This window comes from Neomonachus schauinslandi, chromosome 4, assembly GCF_002201575.2.
Source record: "Neomonachus schauinslandi chromosome 4, ASM220157v2, whole genome shotgun sequence".
Classification (NCBI taxonomy): Eukaryota; Metazoa; Chordata; class Mammalia; order Carnivora; family Phocidae; genus Neomonachus; species Neomonachus schauinslandi.
The window spans coordinates 17,773,568-17,791,486 of NC_058406.1; the positions used below are offsets into that span (position 1 = coordinate 17,773,568).

The 17,919-nt window shown below is 42.5% G+C and overlaps 1 protein-coding gene across 1 annotated transcript in view; it reads left to right on the plus strand.

Annotated features, from left to right (window-relative positions):
* Window positions 1–17,836, plus strand: part of RCAN3 (RCAN family member 3) — a 31,242-nt gene extending 13,406 nt beyond the window's left edge. Inside the window, exons 3-5 of the mRNA XM_021683557.1 lie at window positions 15,021–15,194; window positions 16,274–16,445; window positions 17,510–17,836. Coding sequence (XP_021539232.1) covers window positions 15,021–15,194; window positions 16,274–16,445; window positions 17,510–17,694 — 531 coding nt within the window. The 3' untranslated portion in view covers window positions 17,695–17,836. The remainder of the gene's footprint in view (window positions 1–15,020; window positions 15,195–16,273; window positions 16,446–17,509) is intronic.
* The last annotated feature ends 83 nt before the right edge of the window (window positions 17,837–17,919 follow it).

A 17,919-nucleotide genomic window follows, 5' to 3' on the forward strand; every position in this document is an offset into this window, starting at 1 on the left:
CTCCCCCCCCCCCCCCCCCCCCCTTTTGCTCCCTCCCTCCCTCATGGTCTTCCATAAATAAATAAAAAAAAGTTTTAAAAAAAAAAAAAAAAAAAAAAGAAATCCTAAAACTCCACAACAAAAACCAAACAACGCAGTTGAAAAATGGGCAAAAGACTTGAATAGGCATTTCCCCAAAGATATACAAATAGCCAGTAAGCACATGAAAAGATGTTCACCATCACTAATTATTAGGGCAATTCAAATCATAATCACAATGAGATGCCACCTCACACCCATTAGGATGGCTACTATCATAAAAACAGAGAGTGTTGACAAGGATGTGGAGAAATTGAAAACCTTTGTGCATTGTTGGTGAGAATGTTAAATGGTACAGCTGCTGTGGAAAACAGTGTAGCAGTTCCTCAAAAAATTAAGCATGGAATTAGCATACGATCCAGCAATCTGCTTTTGGAGATAAACACAAAGAACTGAAAGCAGGGACTCGAGCAGGTATTTGTGCACCAGTGTTCACAGCGGCATCCTTCACGACAGCCAAAAGGCAGAAATAACCCAAAGGTCCATCGATGCATAAATGAATAAATAAATGTGGTATATACATACAATGGAATATTATACACCCTTAAAAGTGAATGAAATTCTGATACATGCTATAATATGCATGACCCTTGAAAGACATACTAAGTGAAACAAGAGACACAAGAGGACAAATATTGTATGATTCCACTTGTATGAGATAGGGCAGTCTGGCTCGTAGAGACAGAAAGTAGAATGGTGGTTGCCAGGACCAGAGGGAATGGGGGATGGGGAGTTACAGTTTAGTGGGTCCATAGGTTCACTTTGGGATGATGACAAAGTTCTGAAGATGGATAGTGGTGTTTCACAACAGTGTGAATATACTTAATGCCACTGAATTGTACACTTAAAAACGGTTAAAATGGCAAATTCTGTGTTTTGTATATTTTACCGTAATAAAAATATGTAAAAAGAAAAGTAAAAAAAATTTTTTTTCTTGAGTTTAACATTCTTTTAATACGCTTTTACATATACATACGTATATTATGTGCATATACACACACACACGTGTGTGATCTGTATGTATTGGACACCTCTCTTGCCCCACTTCACATCCTCTTGGCCCACCTTTTCACTCCAGCTGTTGCTAGAGCAGCCCCCTGTGCGCAGGTGGAACCTCGCAACCTCTGCCACACCATGGATAGCATTTCGTCCCAGCGTTTCTCTGCCGCTTGCGTGAGGTGCCTCAGCCATCCCAGTGCCTGTGCAGAAAGGGAAATGGGAGGGAGTTCGCATCCCACAGGGCAACCCTTGGCCAGTGGGGGACTAAAGCCCGTGAATGAACCCCCCTTCTTCTGTCACGGAAGCCAGCTCTGAGGGTCTTCTCACCGCCTTCTCGGGGCTCCCGGCCAGATAACACCCTGGCTGGCCACCGAGGTGACCGGCTCGATAACAGAACCTGGATAGGAGGAGGACTGGCTTTCCATCCTTTCCTGTTTCACGGTTGCCACTCTGTCCCATGCAGTCACTTCCCCAAACAAGCTCCCTGTGTGCGACCTTGCCTTGGCCTCCGCTCACCCAAGGCGTCCAGGTGAGACACAGGTGAATGACTTCCAAGTTTGGTTATTTCTCTTGTGTGAAGGCACCATCCCAAGCTCTTAAACAAAGGGCAATTTTTAGGTCACTTGAAAGGGATAAAGACTAACATGAAGAAAACCCATGTACCCATCCAATTTAGCTAATAAAATTGTACTAATATAATTGAACCCCTTGTGTCTCCTCCCACAGATAACCATTATCCTGAACTCAGTGCTTATGATTTCCCATGCAATTTCAACTTTTTTATTAAGTCTAACCATATGAAGTTGCTGTATTTATAGGTCAGATGGTCAAATATTGGCATTTCTTCTGGTTCAACTTAACTGTGTATGTATATATATATATATACTATGGCTGACCCTTGAACAATGCTGGGGTTAAGAGCACTGACCGTCCATGGAGTTGAAAACTTTGGATTCCCCCCAAATTTAATGACCAATAGCCTGCTATTGACCAGAAGCCTTCTCAATAACATAAATAGTCATTATTTATACTTCTTATACTATTTATACTCTGTATGTTATATGTATTATATACTGTATTCTTACAATAAAGTAAGCTAGAAAAAATGTTATTAAAATCACAAGAAAGATAAAATACATGTACAGGACTATACTGCGTAAAAAAAATCCATGTATAAGTGGACCCACGCTTCAAACCCATGTTCAAGGGTCAACTGTATTTTTAAAATCTTCTATTTGCAATTGATATGATTGTCCATTTGGAAAGGAATTGACATAGAAACTGTCAGAACTAATAACTGAGTTCAGAAAGATTGTAGGATATGGGGTCAATATACAAAATCAACTGTACCGTCTATATGCTAGCAGTAAACATCTGGAAACTGAAATTTAAAAAACATTACCATTTATAGTAGCACATGAAATATTGAAGTATAAATCTAAGAAAATATGTGCAGGATCTGTATGCTAAAAACTCAAAGTCTATAGTGGAATACGTCATTTTACATTATTTTAAATTTTATATAAATGGCATATAGTGTGAATTCTTTTTTTCCCCTCAACATTTTATCTGTAAGATTAATCCATGTTGAAATATGTATTGTTTCGCTTGCTGTCTAATGTCCCATTCTACAAATTTACCCCTTCTTATGGGGGTAATTTATTTACCCCTTCTTATGTTGGACATTTAGGTTATTTTTGATAGGTTGCTGTTGCAACAGTGATGTTAAATGTTCTGTATATGTCCTATATATGTGGGGGTGCAAGGGGGTTCCTCAGGGTATATAACTAGGACTGATATTGCTGGCTCGTAAGGTTGCATTTCTTCAATCCTAGCGAATACTGTCAAATGGTCTCTAAAGTTGCTGCACCTGTTTGCATTCCTGCCAGCCATGTAAGACTTCCTATTGCACCACAGCATCATCGATACATTCTTTTTTTTTTTTTTTTTTTGGTAAGTCAAAGGCGCACTTTTTTTTTATTATGTTAATCACCATACATTACATCATTAGTTCCTGTTTTCAGAATTTAAGATTTTTGCCAGTCTGGTCATTCACATTTCTACTACTTTTTAGTGAATTTCTGGATAAACTATAAACAGATGCTTTCTCAAACTCACTGCTTAGTGGAGGACCAGGTTTTTCCTCCAAACTATCACAGACCGAGTAATGTCACAGCAATGTAAACTTGCCAAAATGTTTCTAGACACTTCTTCTCAACTTCTCTAGTGAGCCTTATCGTGGACTGGTAGCAAAGTTCATGGACTCGCGCTGGGTCCTCAGACCACACACAACAGTATAACACTTAGGGATTTTCAAATATCTCAGGAGCTTTTGAAATGTTGCTATCTCCACTTACCTTCAGTTATATTTCTGGTTTCCATTGTGAATACATTATCTCAAAACCTAGAGTTAAAAAGGACTTTGAATCATTTCATTAGGTAATCTAGGCATCCTGATTATCGGCAATATTCAGATATCACCGAATTACAAGGAGCTTCGCTGTCATGGTCTTAGACATCATGGGTTTACAGATGCCGCATTCTGGCTTGGTGCACAGACGCAGTGTCTGTTGAGCGCTGTACCAGCCACGGTTATTACAGGTCCTCAGGAGACCACGGTGAACAAGGTGCCCGCCCTTGTGGAGCATAGGGAGAGGAATATTAACACGCAAGCAAGTGAGTAAGCCATTCCGATAGAATATGTACTGTGAAGAAAATAAAACAGTAGAGGGATAGGGAGTGACTTGATGGGTGGTCATTTTTAACGAGAGTGGTCAGGGCAGACCTGTCTGAAGAAGTGGCATTTGAGCTGAGACCTGAGAAACCTGAATGATGAGAAAGAACCAGTATAATACTGAGTCATCCTGGGCTTCCTATAATTTAATTGAAATTTATCCTACCATCATTCAAATAACTTTAATGTGTACATAGAGCCAAAATGCCTTGTAGTTTATCTTTATCAACATATAAAGGCACCTATCCTGCATCAAAGATTTTTTTTTTTCCCCAATAATCTCATTTCAGTTGGGAAAGATCTGCCATTCCCCAAATCAAGGCAGGACTCAAGGCTCTTAGATTCTGAGAAACAGGTGGATTACCCATGTGTGGATGTTCCTCATCTGTCCAAAGCAGGGCTCCCGTGGGTGCAGAGAACTCAGGAGTGAGCCAGCTCGGGAATGGGCACGTGTGTCACCACCACACTGCCTGGCCCAGAGCCCAGCTTTTGAGCTGGCTGCTCATTAAGTGTGTGCTGAATAAGACTGGGAGCATCATCTACGGGGTCGGGATACCAATACTCCCTAACATTTATGTTGAAGCTTCATAAACTAATTTCGGTAACCGTGTCCTTTCTATTTTCCTAATCTGATTGACATTCCATTTTTACAAGTTTTATAGATGAGATAAGGGCAGCAGAACATGTCTAACGTATGTATGTGTATGTATGTGTGTATATATATAAGTAAGTAGATACACAATTAAAATATATTGGGAGTACATACCAAAATATCTTTACTGGTTCGGGAGTACAAAGAACTTTTTTTTTCCTGAACCGTTTTGAGGTTAAGTTGCCAACAATGATGGCCATCACCCCAATACTACAATATGTGTTTCCTGCAAACAAGGGCCTTCTCCTAGCAGAAAACACAAAATTCAGGAAATTAACACTGGTATATTACACCCTTCTCATCCTCAGGCCCCCATTCAAGATTTGCCAGTTGTCTCAATAATGTCCTTTATATAAAAAAATCCAGTTCCTTTTGAAGCTTTGCATTTAGAGGTCAGACGCCTTTAGTCTCCTTCAGTTTGGGAGGATTTCTAGTCTCCCCTGGTCTTTCTTGGTATTCACACTCAAAGATTATAGGCATGTTATTTTATTGCACGTCTCTCAATTTGGGCTTGTGGGATGTTTGCTCGGGATTAGATTCAGGTTGTGCGTCTTTGGCAGGAATATCACAGAAGTGATGCTCTTGTCACTACATCCCGTCAGGTGGTGACATTTGACCTAATCCCAACAAAATTCACTTGGAGCCCTGACTAAGGTGTTGTCTGCCAGGTGTGGCCACTGTCAAGTTACTCTCTTTCTCCTTGTAATTAATAATTATTTTGTGGGAGGTATTTGTAAATGTCCTATTTCCCCATCAGAGTTTTAACATAATCATTTACTTATACCTGTACAATTCATGATTTCCGATCTTCTTCCTTGGTCATTATTACCTGTTAACTGTCATGACTGTGATTTGTCCCTGGTTCAGCCAGTGGTGGCCCCTTCAAGATGGCTTCTGTGTCTCTTTGACATATGCACATCATTCTTTGAGTACACCTTAAACTCTCCAACACAACAAGATATTCCAGAATTATCTTGTACCTTGCCTGCCCCAGCCCTAGATCCAGCATTTCTCCAAGGAGCCCTGACTCCTTCCAGTGGAGAACTGTTTAGAAACCAGGATATGCGTGCGAGTTAACTATCACTATCCCTGGGCATCTCGGTGGACATAGCCAGGAAATATCTAGATACATGCATATGTGTGTTACCAGTTATACTTCCAGCTCCAGTCTAGCACGAAAGAATTCATTTCTAGTTTTCTCCCGTTCCAAGTTTTTAACTCCTATTTGACAGAAAACTAGCTTCCATTATCTTATTATTTACTTATGTAGTCACTCTCTCTGCATATAACTGCCACCATCCACCGTCTTTCCCATGTGGACGCCCTCCTTACGCTCCCTGTGTTCCAATGCCCTGCACCCAAACCCCCCACGTGAAAGTCCTCTGCACCCCACCCAGGTTCTGATAGTCCCACAGCATCATCCTCACCCTGCTTGGGATCCAGTATGCTGTGCTGGGCCACCCTCCTACACAGACATCCTGACCCCACTGGGGCACCACGACCCTACACTGGATTGCCTCCCTGTGCAGACCTCCCTCCTTACCCTTCTCCCTTCACTTGGGCTTCGACACCCTGTCAGCCTGTCCCTTTGCTAAGATACCTTCCCTCTTCCCCTGCCCTGGGCAGTTTTCCCACACAGGCACCCTCCTCAGCTCCCTAAGCTCCCACGCCCTGTGCTGGGCTGCCCCTCACGGGCACACTGTCCTAACCCTGTTGGGTTCTGGCGCCCAACCTGCCTCCCAGATGGCCTGCCTCCCAGATGGCCACCTTCTTCACCCCACTGGGACTCTGACACCCTGCTCAGGCCACTGCAGCTCCCTGCTCCCCATCAGCATGGACGTACCTACTTTACTTGGCTAAAAGCTTCTAGACTAAATGTTCAGCAAGAAGAAGGCTACCTTTTTCTTTTTAAAGAACAAATAACACACATAAGTTCCTTCCCATGGCTGTTTGCGACATTCTTTCAAGTTTACATTGTCTTTGGAAACATGGGTCTCTTAACTTTCAAAATGATCTTCACCCTCTAATGTCCTTGAAGAAAACACCACCAGAAAACAAACTTGTACCCTGGAACAAATCACAGTCAGTATGTGGTCCTTGTGGTAGTCTCAGCACCTAGGGTAGGACCAGCCTTATTGAATGAGTGAGTGTGGATGAACAGCGAGGAAGAGTCTACATGGAGGTCACATGGGCAAGTCTAAGGATGGAACATTCTTGATCTTTGTGCATAACTGACCTCGATTAAAGAGAATCCTGTCTTTCTGCTTCACATTTTCCTTCTATACTAATAACTTCGTATCAGCCATTTCCTTTTGTCCTAAATGGCTTTTCATTCCCCTGTGCTAGCTTGGCACCATGAATACATGCATAGCAAAGCATTTTCAAGGCCATCCCCAAACAGTTAATTTTAAGAAATAGCAAACAAAGCAAAAAGATTAAATTAATAAAGATTAAAAGCCAGGGAAATGAAAACTATATATTTTTTCAACATAGAGAATTCTGCTATAACCACACACACAAAAAAAATTTCCTGCCATCCTTGCCCTCAACTCAAGTCCCATGTTCATAGTAGAATAACCCAAGTTCCTCAGGGTCATAACAGAGAAGCAGCGGTCTCTGCTTCGAAGGGTCAGGGGGTCACAGGTCAGGGTCAGGCTGCGAAGATCCCGAGAAGATGGACACTGATGTCATTAATCAGTGGTGCACTGTGTCCCCCTGCACAGCTAGGTCTCCTGGGAGGGCATGTCCCCAGGTGACTGCTCCAGCAGTGTGGGGCATCTGAATCACTAAAGGACTCTCAGGAAGGGCGGATTCCACCCTTCCGGCAGCAGCCTTCACAGTATGGGCCGTCCGGTTCATGCCGTGTCATTGCCGTACATTCACCTCTTTCTTGGGGAATCCACATCATACAGAAGAGCAGCTATTTTTTGTGACCACGTAATAGCAGTGGGCTGGTGGCAAAGCCCTGCCCTATTTCCGTCAGCAGCAGTAATAGTACCCACTGTTGTCCTTCTAAGAGCTGTGAGTATTCACTCTGTCCTCCACAATAACCCAGTGAAGTGGGTATTTTTATTGTCCTCAATGAACGGGTAAGGAAACTAGGCACAGCAGACGTAAGCAACCTGCCCAAGGTCACACAGCTACATAACAGAGCCAGGAGTCAAATCCAGGCAGTCTAGCTCTAGAGCTCCCTGTTACTTGAGAAGATAAATGGTTGGTAGAAGCCGTCAGACCTTCTTGAAGTTTTCTGTCCAGGTTGTGGATTCCTCCTGAGGTCTTCCTTTTGTGGTCTCATGTTTGAAGAAGGGAACAGTCTCTATTAACTGGATGAAGAGAGGAATATTTTACCCATGATAAAAAGCTAATGAGCAGAGAGCTTCTGTTGCTCAGGAATGGATGGTATCTACTTGGGTCCTCCTCTCAGACAGAGGAAGGTTTGGTATGTTCATCAAAGCTAGTGCTCTATCGGGCGCCTGGGTGGCTCAGTCGGTTAAGCGACTGCCTTCGGCTCAGGTCATGATCCTGGAGTCCCGGGATCGAGTCCCGCATCGGGCTCCCTGCTCGGCAGGGAGTCTGCTTCTCCCTCTGACCCTCCTCCCTCTCATGCTCTCTGTCTCTCATTCTCTCTCGCAAATAAATAAAAAAATCTTAAAAAAAAAAAAAAAGCTAGTGCTCTATCACCAAAGTCACAGGAAAGAGACCACCGTGGTGATGAGCCGTCAGAGCACCCGTAGCCTGGCCCGCGCCGTTCTCCTGACTCCGAGAAACTTGAGGCTGGATATGAAGTTCAAGCCGAACCTGGGCTTCCCTAATCTTTTCTACTTCATCGATGGGGAGACCAGGAAAGAGGAAGTGAAGATTCAACTGGACATCCTGGAGAGCAGAGTCATGGGTTTCCTTGTGCGTTAATGTATGATCCTGACCTTGACCACTGAAGCCTGGGTACTTTGAAGAGCAGTCTGGATGCCTGACCCCGTTTCCCTTGTGCCTGGGGAAATTCACATGGTTTTCCAGAGAAGAACTCACTTGTGTGATTTTTCTCATCTCTGGTGTCTCGGATCAAAACAATGTTTAAGCCCCAGCACCTGGACGAGCTTACAAACCTGAAATGTTTCATGGGCCATCTTGAGTCTTTGGATTAGGTAATGCCCGGTGGTAACCGGACTGCCTCTGCAAGATGCCCAATAGCACAGTGCTCGGTGGGGCAGGAGAGGACATGCTGAGCAGGACAGAATTGTCTGCTTTTCTCCTTTATCTGCTCACTCCACAGGTTTGTTCCATCTGCCCTTTCCTCCAGGGGGCCTTGCAGTCTGCTCCTCTGTCTTTGCTCTTTTCAATAAACAGCCAACCTTTAGGCTAAAGAGAAAAGGCCATCACTGCTGCTGGGGGACTGTCAAGATCTGGGATCTCATTAGACATAGGGCCCCTGCCTGCCATCTAACCAGCTTCACTGTTAAGGCCACAATTAGGTGTGATAGTGTGGTTGTGGATCTCATTCCCCTCCGAGGGACAAACTATTTTCTAGGTGTTTGGAAGCTGGTGATTGGCCACCTACCTGCTTGAACATGGCCTCTGCATCGGGCACACATCTGGAAAGGCACAGTCACACACTCGCATCTTTCTCAACTAGCCATGGAAGAAAAAAGAAGTTTCTAGAACCAGGATGACTACTGGTGACTAAGGATGCGCTGTCCCAAGTGAAGATGGAAATAGTAGCCTTGCTGTGCTCCTGGCCAGGTCAGGGGCTGACACTGGTGTGCAACGCTCTGGCCCTGACAGGCTGCACTCAGCAGTGGTGAGGGCTCAGGGGCCACCTCCGCAGCTGGTTCACAGCTCACGCCAGTAGCCGCCTCCTCCCATCCCCCATCTTGTGTTCCCTCTTCTTCTTTTGTTTTTATTTTTTTAACATTTAAAAAAATTTTATTTATTTATTTGACAGAGAGAGACACACAGCAAGAGAGGAAACAAGCAGGGGGAGTGGGAGAGGGAGAAGCAGGCCTCCCGTGGAGCAGGGAGCCCGATGCGGGGCTCAATCCCAGGACCCTGGGATCATGACCTGAGGCGAAGGCAGATGCTTAATGACTGAGCCACCCAGGTGCCCCTCTTCTTTTGTTTTTAATTTGGTGATACTTAGCCTGCAGTAAAATGTACAGATCTTAACTGTGCAGTTTGGTGAGTTTTGACAGTCTCTACCCATGTAGTCGACACTCCCCCATCAAGAATATTTCCATCCCCACCCTAGTACCAGTTTGTAATTTGTTACCATCAAAAATGATTTATCATTGGTTTGACTACTTTTCTTGTACATGGTATAAGGTTATCATAGATTTGGGGAAAAAATCCTAGCCCTCTAAGAACTTATGTTCCCATAAGGCAGAGTATGTATCTGTAAACATTTAAACCATTAAAACCTAAAAATCAATACTGAACAGATAGTCTCCCATATTTTCTTGAATTTTAATTCAGTTTCATGCCTCTTTCTGATCTGGAAAGGTAATGAAGGCAACATGAATGCTATGAGCGAACAGTTATAGAAGGTTTTTACATTTTCTGTGTGTAAATGTGTAAAAATGTAAAAATTTTTACATTTTCTGTTCTGCTCCCCTCTGGCACTTCTGAATGTAGGGCCCAGAACTATTATAAGTACTCAGATGATCAAAGTTTTAAATTCACCATGCCCAGGAGTTTGGGGGCTTTCTTCCTGGTAGTCAGCAGTGATGTTGAGGAGAACCAAAGGCACTTGCCTTTCCCCAGGTGGAAATGGAGGCCTCGTCTCTGACATCTGTGAACCTGCTGGAGAGATGGAATTTTCTATTTCGGATTTACAGACAGAGAATGTGAAAAATCTTTTGCCGTAGGACTCCAAAGATAATTTCACAGCTGAGTGGATTGAAGCATTGCTGCTTCTCAACAGTGAAAGTGTTCTTAACGTGCAGACATGGTGGGTTCTTCAGGCTCTTATGTCCAAGGCAAAGGGGTGCAGCAAAATCATTTTCATAATTTATTCCACAGTGAAATTGATAAGCCTCGCCTTCGCTGCTTTGGGATGGGGGATGGAGGATAGGGCAGTGGTGTTTCCAGAAAGGTCAAGAAATATACACCTAGCTGCTGCCCTCACCTCCCTGAAACCAACCTTCCCATAAGTCCTTTTCTACTCTTCTCTCCTTATGACTTTAGTCAGCTTGTTACCCAGCTGCAAAGTACTTTTCTGGAATTCCTAAGAAAGCTGTTGGTTACATGTCATCTTTACATATTTTAGATGCAAAGTATTTGTAGTCCTTTTTTACTGCTGACTAATTGCATGTGTGACTTCAGCATACGAAGGCAACTTCTGGTCTATATTTTGTGGAAAACCTCTATAACAGGAAAAGCCTTGGGGATTGATTTTTAGGCACTATTAACTATCTTATTCCTATAGATGTACTGCCCGAAGGGATACTAAGAGACTGCTAGAAAAAGAGAGTGGTCCATGGCGATTTGGATTTTCTGGGATCTTCCTTTTCTTGTCAGAAGCAAATGTGCAAGCATCACCCTTTAACAGGATGGTGTTCGTTTTAATATCGCTCAAGAATTCAGAAACATATAAAAGTGAATTCTCTATAAAACAATTTTAAGGAGAAAAGTAATAATTTTGTTTCAAATGAATTGTTTCTCGCCAGTTATTTTAAGCGCATGTCGATAGATTATGACCTCTCTGCAGTCGTCGGAACCCTTGTAGTGCTCACGCTGGGTTGTCAGGGGCAGCCTCAGGAATCCACCTGTTGGTACCTGTGGGTTCACAGGAGGGTGGAGCTACCAGCCAAGGGCTCTCACGTTGTTCCTCACAAGGAAACAGTGATCATTTTGCCTCCACGTTAATTCGTATTCTGTACTGCGCCTCACGGCGAGAAGTCACACATTTCTCAAACTGTGTTATGCTCCATGAAAATGGGAGAGAAAGAGAAGGGTCTAACAAAACTTAGAAGAAGCTTACTGATTGGCTTTTGCATGGCTTCGTTTTTGTATAATTCTGAATCCATTCACAGATATTTGAATTTAGAAGAGAGAGACCCATAGAACCCATGGCTACCACCTGCTTGTTACATTCAGTTACAGTAGATTTCTGGAGTGAGAAAAAAAATGTCTTGAAATAGGATGTAATTAGCAAGTAGCTGTTTAATTTGTGAGATAGTGTGTTATTGTAACTACAAAAAATTCATTGTTGTGGGAATTAGGAATAAATACATGGTCCTTTTACCCTCAGCAAGGGAAATTGTTTAACGTACAGATTGACAGAATACAAATATAAACCATGCTTAATTCGGTCTTCCCTACTTTCCATTTCCACTGCCTTCAGTATTGATCAATCCATCCTTCCTTCCTTCCTTCCTTCCTAGGCTCCATGCTGGGCCTACTCATGAACACAGGGCTTGAACTCATGACCCTGAGATCATGACCTGAGTGGAGATCAAGAGTCGGATGCTTAGCTGACTGAGCCACCCAGGTGCCACATTTCTTAACTATCTCACATGGGAATTTTAATACTCACTTAGTATTCAAAATGTGAGCATCCACCAAGAATTAAATGCAATGTAATTTCACAAAATCTCAATTCTAATTTTTTAAAAAAGTGACAAAGCCAACCATCTTTGAAATGGACGCTGAGAAAACTCTGAAATGTGCCTAGAAGTGTTAGTAATTATTAGTATTTAATATATTTACCTGTGCACATTTATTTTTAAGAACCGATGTGCTAGGTGAAAGTCCTTACTATATCTATAATACGTATTTGTCCATATTACTCTAATATGTAGAGAATATATAATAAATAAAAACAGACTTGATCTTAAAGTTCACCTTCCTTTGAAGCAGCTTCTGATAAGTTGGAAGTCCAGCACTTAGCGTAAAGGTCTGACATGCAGTTGGTTGCTTAATATATATTTTTTAAATGAATGAGCAAAAATAATATAATTTTTAAGCGGATGATGTTTTCTGAATTATAAGGGATATTTGAACATTAAAAGAATATATATTTGATCACAAATCATTTTATATTTTGTCAAACTGAGAAGTGTTGCAAAGTGGTAGGAAAATATTCAAAGTGAGAAAAGTTAACAGATGATTTTTACTTCAATATCAACAAATAGTTGAAGGATCTTCACAGAAACCAAAAACAAAGCTAATTTCCAGGTTCCTTTATTATGTTACTATTGGCAAGCCGAAGGAGTATTTCTTAAGGTATTGAGAATTTTCTTAGGTCTGTTTTGTTACATTTCATTTATTAAACTTTTGCATAAAAGTGACCAGTAAAGAGAATTTAATGTTGCTATTCTGGTAATTGAAATTAGCTTTTCTCATTATTCTAATTTATTAACAAATGGGAATAGGACCATTTTTTTTTCCCTCAGCCTCATAAAATGACTCCCTCTTTCCTGCTCTATTTTATCCCAAAACATTTAGGATGTATACACACACACACACACACACACACACACACACACACACACACAAGTTTACTTTTTCCCAAACAATGATATTTTTGTGGAATGACATATTCCCAAATGAACCTTGAGAAAAAAGATCTCATTGTTTTGCCTTTATAAAAGATGGACTGTGGCTGGAGGATATAATGCATCTTTAGAGAAGGTGCTAAATGCACATTAGCATCTTTCATAGAAATTTTATCCAGAGGGGTAAGTAGAAAAAAAAATAGAAAAATCAGTTGAAAAGAAGGTAAAAAATGAGAGACTATGAACACAGAAAATCTGGGAAAAGTAGATAAAGCAAGATGGTAGACATCCAAAAATATCAGTAATCACAACAATGGAATAAGTCCTCCAGTTAAAAGCCAGTGATGTCAAAAGGGCACATTTATATAAAATGTTCCACTGAAGCTAGATCTCAGGGAACTCTGCCATTCCAGACAGAGCTGGGATATACAATTCTAGAAAATACAATCTAATGTAGAGTGATAGAAAAATGGTAGTGGTTGCTGGTGGGGAGGGGGGCGCCTGATACATAAACATCGTTTGTGCTGAGGAAAGACTTAAGTGTGAAAGGTAAAACCATAATACTTTGAGAAAGCAACCCAGGAGAACATCAATATGATCTCAGAGTATAGAAGGATTTCTTAAGACACAGAAAACACAGAAGGAAGAAAGTGATAAATTCAATAATATTCAGATTTAAAACTTCTATTTCTCAAGAAAAAGAAAAAACCCCACAATGAAAAGAGCTGGGAAAAAATATTTAATGGCCATTTAATTGACAAAGAATTAGTATCACTATGGAACTTACATGACTCAATAAAAAATGACAACCCAGTAGAAAAATGGACAAAAGATACAGGCATATCACATTTAGAGGAGTCCCAAATGGCCAATAAGCATGAAAAGAGGCTTAATCTTGGGACATCTGCGTGGCTCAGTTGGTTAAGCGCCTGCCTTCAGCTCAGGTCATGATCCCAGGGTCCTGGGATCGAGCCCCACATTGGGCTCCCTGCTCAGCCTGCTTCTCCCTCCGCCCCTCCCCCTGCTCGTGCTCTCTCTCTCTCTCTCACTCTCAAATAAATAAAATCTTAAAAAAAAAGAGGCTCAACCTCATTATTTAGAGAAATGTGAGTGATAGCCAAACTTCAGAGCCCATTTCATAGTCTCTACCTCCCATTGATAAAAAGTCTGTATCAAGCGTTGGCAAAGATATGAAGCAACTAGAACATGTATCTGCTGGTAGAGAGTAAACTGGTACAAATGCTTTGGGAAACTATTGGTCATTATCTCCTCAAGTTAAAGATGTGCCAACTCTAAGGCCCAGGAATTCCACTTATAGGTATGTCCAGTCAGAGAAACTCATGCATTTGGTTACCAAGAAATGTGCGCAAGAATGTTCATAGCACCACTGTAGTAGAAAATACGAGGCGGTCCAGATTCCAACGGCACTACATAAATCGCAGTATGGCTGTACAGTGGAATAGTCTGTAGCAGCAGGAAGGAGTGACTTACAGCAACAAGGAAGAATCTTAGGAACAAAATGTAAGGAAGAAAGCTTACAAAAAGTTAACAGAAGAATACATGCAATGTGATTAAGCCTTTAGGGATACAAATAAATGTAAAACTCTACAGAAAAGCAAGGGAATAATAAGCACAAAATCCAGAAATGGTTGCTTTGAAGGAAGATAGAGATGGGATGGGAGAAACAAGTCTGGTACACTGGGGCCTTGAAAATGGTACAGTGTTCTTGTTCTGTGATTGGGCATGTTTGTATCTCTGTTTGTATCCTACATTTATTTCACAATACTTTACATTTATTCATTTTATAATTTGAACCTATACCATGCTTAATAACGTTAATTACTTTTAAAGTAAGTGCAAGTTGCAGAATTTAATTTAGCATATGACAATGGTTACCTGTTCTTGTACCACCTGCAAGAAAAGTACTCTTTTTTGGAAAAATGGTAAATCATGAGTTCCATCCCGTTACTTATGTTTAATGATTTAAATTTCCTTTGGCTAAAGGTTTTCTTTCTCCCCCTTCCTCCCCCGCCCCACCTCCCCTGCCCTGCTGCTCCTCAATTTGTAGGAGAGATTTGAAGCACTTTTCACTGTCTATGACGACCAAGCGACATTTCAGTTGTTTAAAAGCTTTAGAAGAGTCAGAATAAATTTCAGCAAACCCGAAGCAGCAGCAAGAGCACGAATAGAACTCAACGAAACGGACTTCAACGGGAAGAAGCTGAAGCTGTATTTTGCCCAGGTACCTCGTGATGCTGTTCTCTCAACCTCTTTTCCTCCATCCCGAAATACTATCAATCATCCATTTTCCTGATGAGTATATCAGCAGTCTTTGAAATAAACAATCCTAATCAGGAAGTGATATAAAAATGTTTTTCCTTTATTTTACAGGTATATAAATATTAAGGATATTTGCGCCCCCCCCACTTTGTTTTACTTATGCTAAACATTAAAGGAATTCATCTTTCTGGCAGCTTTTCTCAACTGGGGTTCCATGAGGGTGAAGTCCTCACACCTTAAGATCAGTGAATTGACTTTCCTCCTGTGCGTCTAGAATCTGGCATTCGGGATGTGACAGCCTTGGGAGAATTGAGAAAATAGATGCTAAAGTCGTTTCTGTGTTCTGGGATTCAGGAGACACCCCACTGAAAATAGCTGCCAGCCTGGGGCTGACCAGGGAGGTGGCGCGGCGCTGCGGAGAGGTTGGCCCAGGCTTTGCAATTGCAGAGGAGCCTGTTGGTTACCAAGAATCAGCTATGCTTATTATTCTCATCCTGCCTGGGTAGCACTTGCAAACCAATTTCTCCTCAGAAGAATTGAGGACATAAAGGCATTAGACCTCTACTCATTTATTAAGTGCGCCAACAAAGTGTTTTGGTCTTAGCTTTCAAACTTAAAAAAAGGGGTTTGTTTGTTGTCTCATGCTCCAAATGAAAATGTAAATGAAAGTTGTCAGGATGTTTCTTGGTGGAGCTATGGAGACATTATAACCTAATCTCTTCTAAAACTGGAATTCAGAAAAAAACATAGATAAGTACAATCGGAATTCAGGTTTATTACCATTCATTGTTTGTTCGTCTCCTTAGGGGTTCATGTTGTCATTCGGTGGTCATTTATTGGGCACCTGGGGCACGTGGGTTCTGTGCCATGCACCGTGCGCTTGGCCGTGAACCACACAGACCCAGCTGCCGCCTCTGGGAGTTACAGGCTGCCGAGGAGAAATCTTTCCTTTTCTCCAAAGAGGTGTAACGGTTAGCCTCACGATGAAAATGAAGAAACAGTCCAGTCACAGGCTGGTTTTGAGCATCTCCTTGCCCGCAGGTACAGATGTCCAGTGAAACCGGGGACAAGTCATATTTACTGCCCCCGCAGCCGGTCAAACAGTTCCTCATCTCCCCTCCCGCCTCGCCGCCTGTGGGGTGGAAGCAGGGGGAAGACGGAATGCCTGTTATAAACTATGACTTACTCTGTGCGGTTTCCAAACTGGGACCAGGTAACAAACTCTTTCCTAATTTTTTTTCCCAAGAAACTTTTGTATTAAAGACCATATTCCACGATCTGCGTTCTAGCCAACCAGTGGCAACATGATCAGAGTGGAGGACAAAGTCACATAAACCTGGGTTCCAACTCTAGTGTTTGCTAACTTTTAAGTCATCTCTACACCCAATGTGGGGATCGAACCCACAACCCTGAGACCAAGAGTCGCACGCTCCACAGACTGAGCCAGCCAGGTACCCTGCTAACTTTGTGATCTTGAGCAAGTTACTTAGCTTCAGTTTCTGAGCCCATTTTCTCATCTAAAATAGCGATCATAATAGCTACCTTTCAGTGTGGTTAATAAGGATTAAATGATACATACTTGATACTCAATAAACATAACCTCAATTCTAACTGCTGCACATCCTCCTAGTACATAACAGGCCCTCAGTGAATGTTAGTTACCTTCTCCCCCGTCCCATCAAAGTACCAGACAGACTTCTACGTTGAATACTTCTTTCAAGGAATTGATGGCAATACTATATTATTCCTTCCAAATTCTTCTCTTACTGTTCATTTCTTCTTTTTCTTCTCTTTGATTTCTTTCATCCCTTTAAAATAATCTAGGAAATCAGTGCCTGGCTGGTTCACACTAGTTGTCCACCTACAGTAATGTTACGTCTCTTAGAAAGGGATACAAGAGGCATTTTGAAGGGAGGTGGCTTGGTGGTGTTTTTAGACATTAGAGCAGGGTGCATGTGTGAGGTCCTGTAATAAAGAGGTTGCTGCCTGGAACCTTACAGGTGTCTCCCGAGGGAAAACTGAAACCATTCTGAAGTTAAACAGGTTCACTCATACTGTCCATAGAACAGTCATTAGCATTTCCATTTTAACTCCCGAGAGCTCAGTCCTCCCCACCAGCTAATTTCTTCAAAGGGCAAAACTGTGTAAGAACCTTAAAGGCGAAAGTGAGGTAAAGTGCTCTGACATAGGATCTAAAAGCCAATAATTGGCAATTAAAATAAGAGTAGAACAAAGTTTCAAGAGACAAACTCCTCTTTCTGCTTCTTACCTCCCCAGGAGAGAAATACGAGCTCCATGCTGGAACGGAGTCGACGCCAAGCGTGGTGGTTCATGTCTGCGAAAGTGAAACTGAAGAGGAAGAAGAAACAAAAAACCCCAAACAGAAAATTACCCAGACGAGGCGCCCCGAGCCTCCAGCCGCAGCACTGAGTGAGCCCCAGACCTTCGATGGGGCACTGTGAGGCCTCTGGCTGGTGCCAGGCAGCTGCCCCCTGGGGGCTCCGCACTGGAGGTCCCTGCCCCTTCTGGCGCACCGCGGCTCGGCGTGTGGGGGTGAGGCTGGGGGCGTGTGTATGTGTGGGTGAGGCTGGGGGCGTGTGTGTGTGGGGGTGAGGCTGGGGGCGTGTTATGGGGAGTGAGACTGGGGGCTTCGGGGGGTGAGGCTGGGGGCGTGTGTGTGGGGGGGG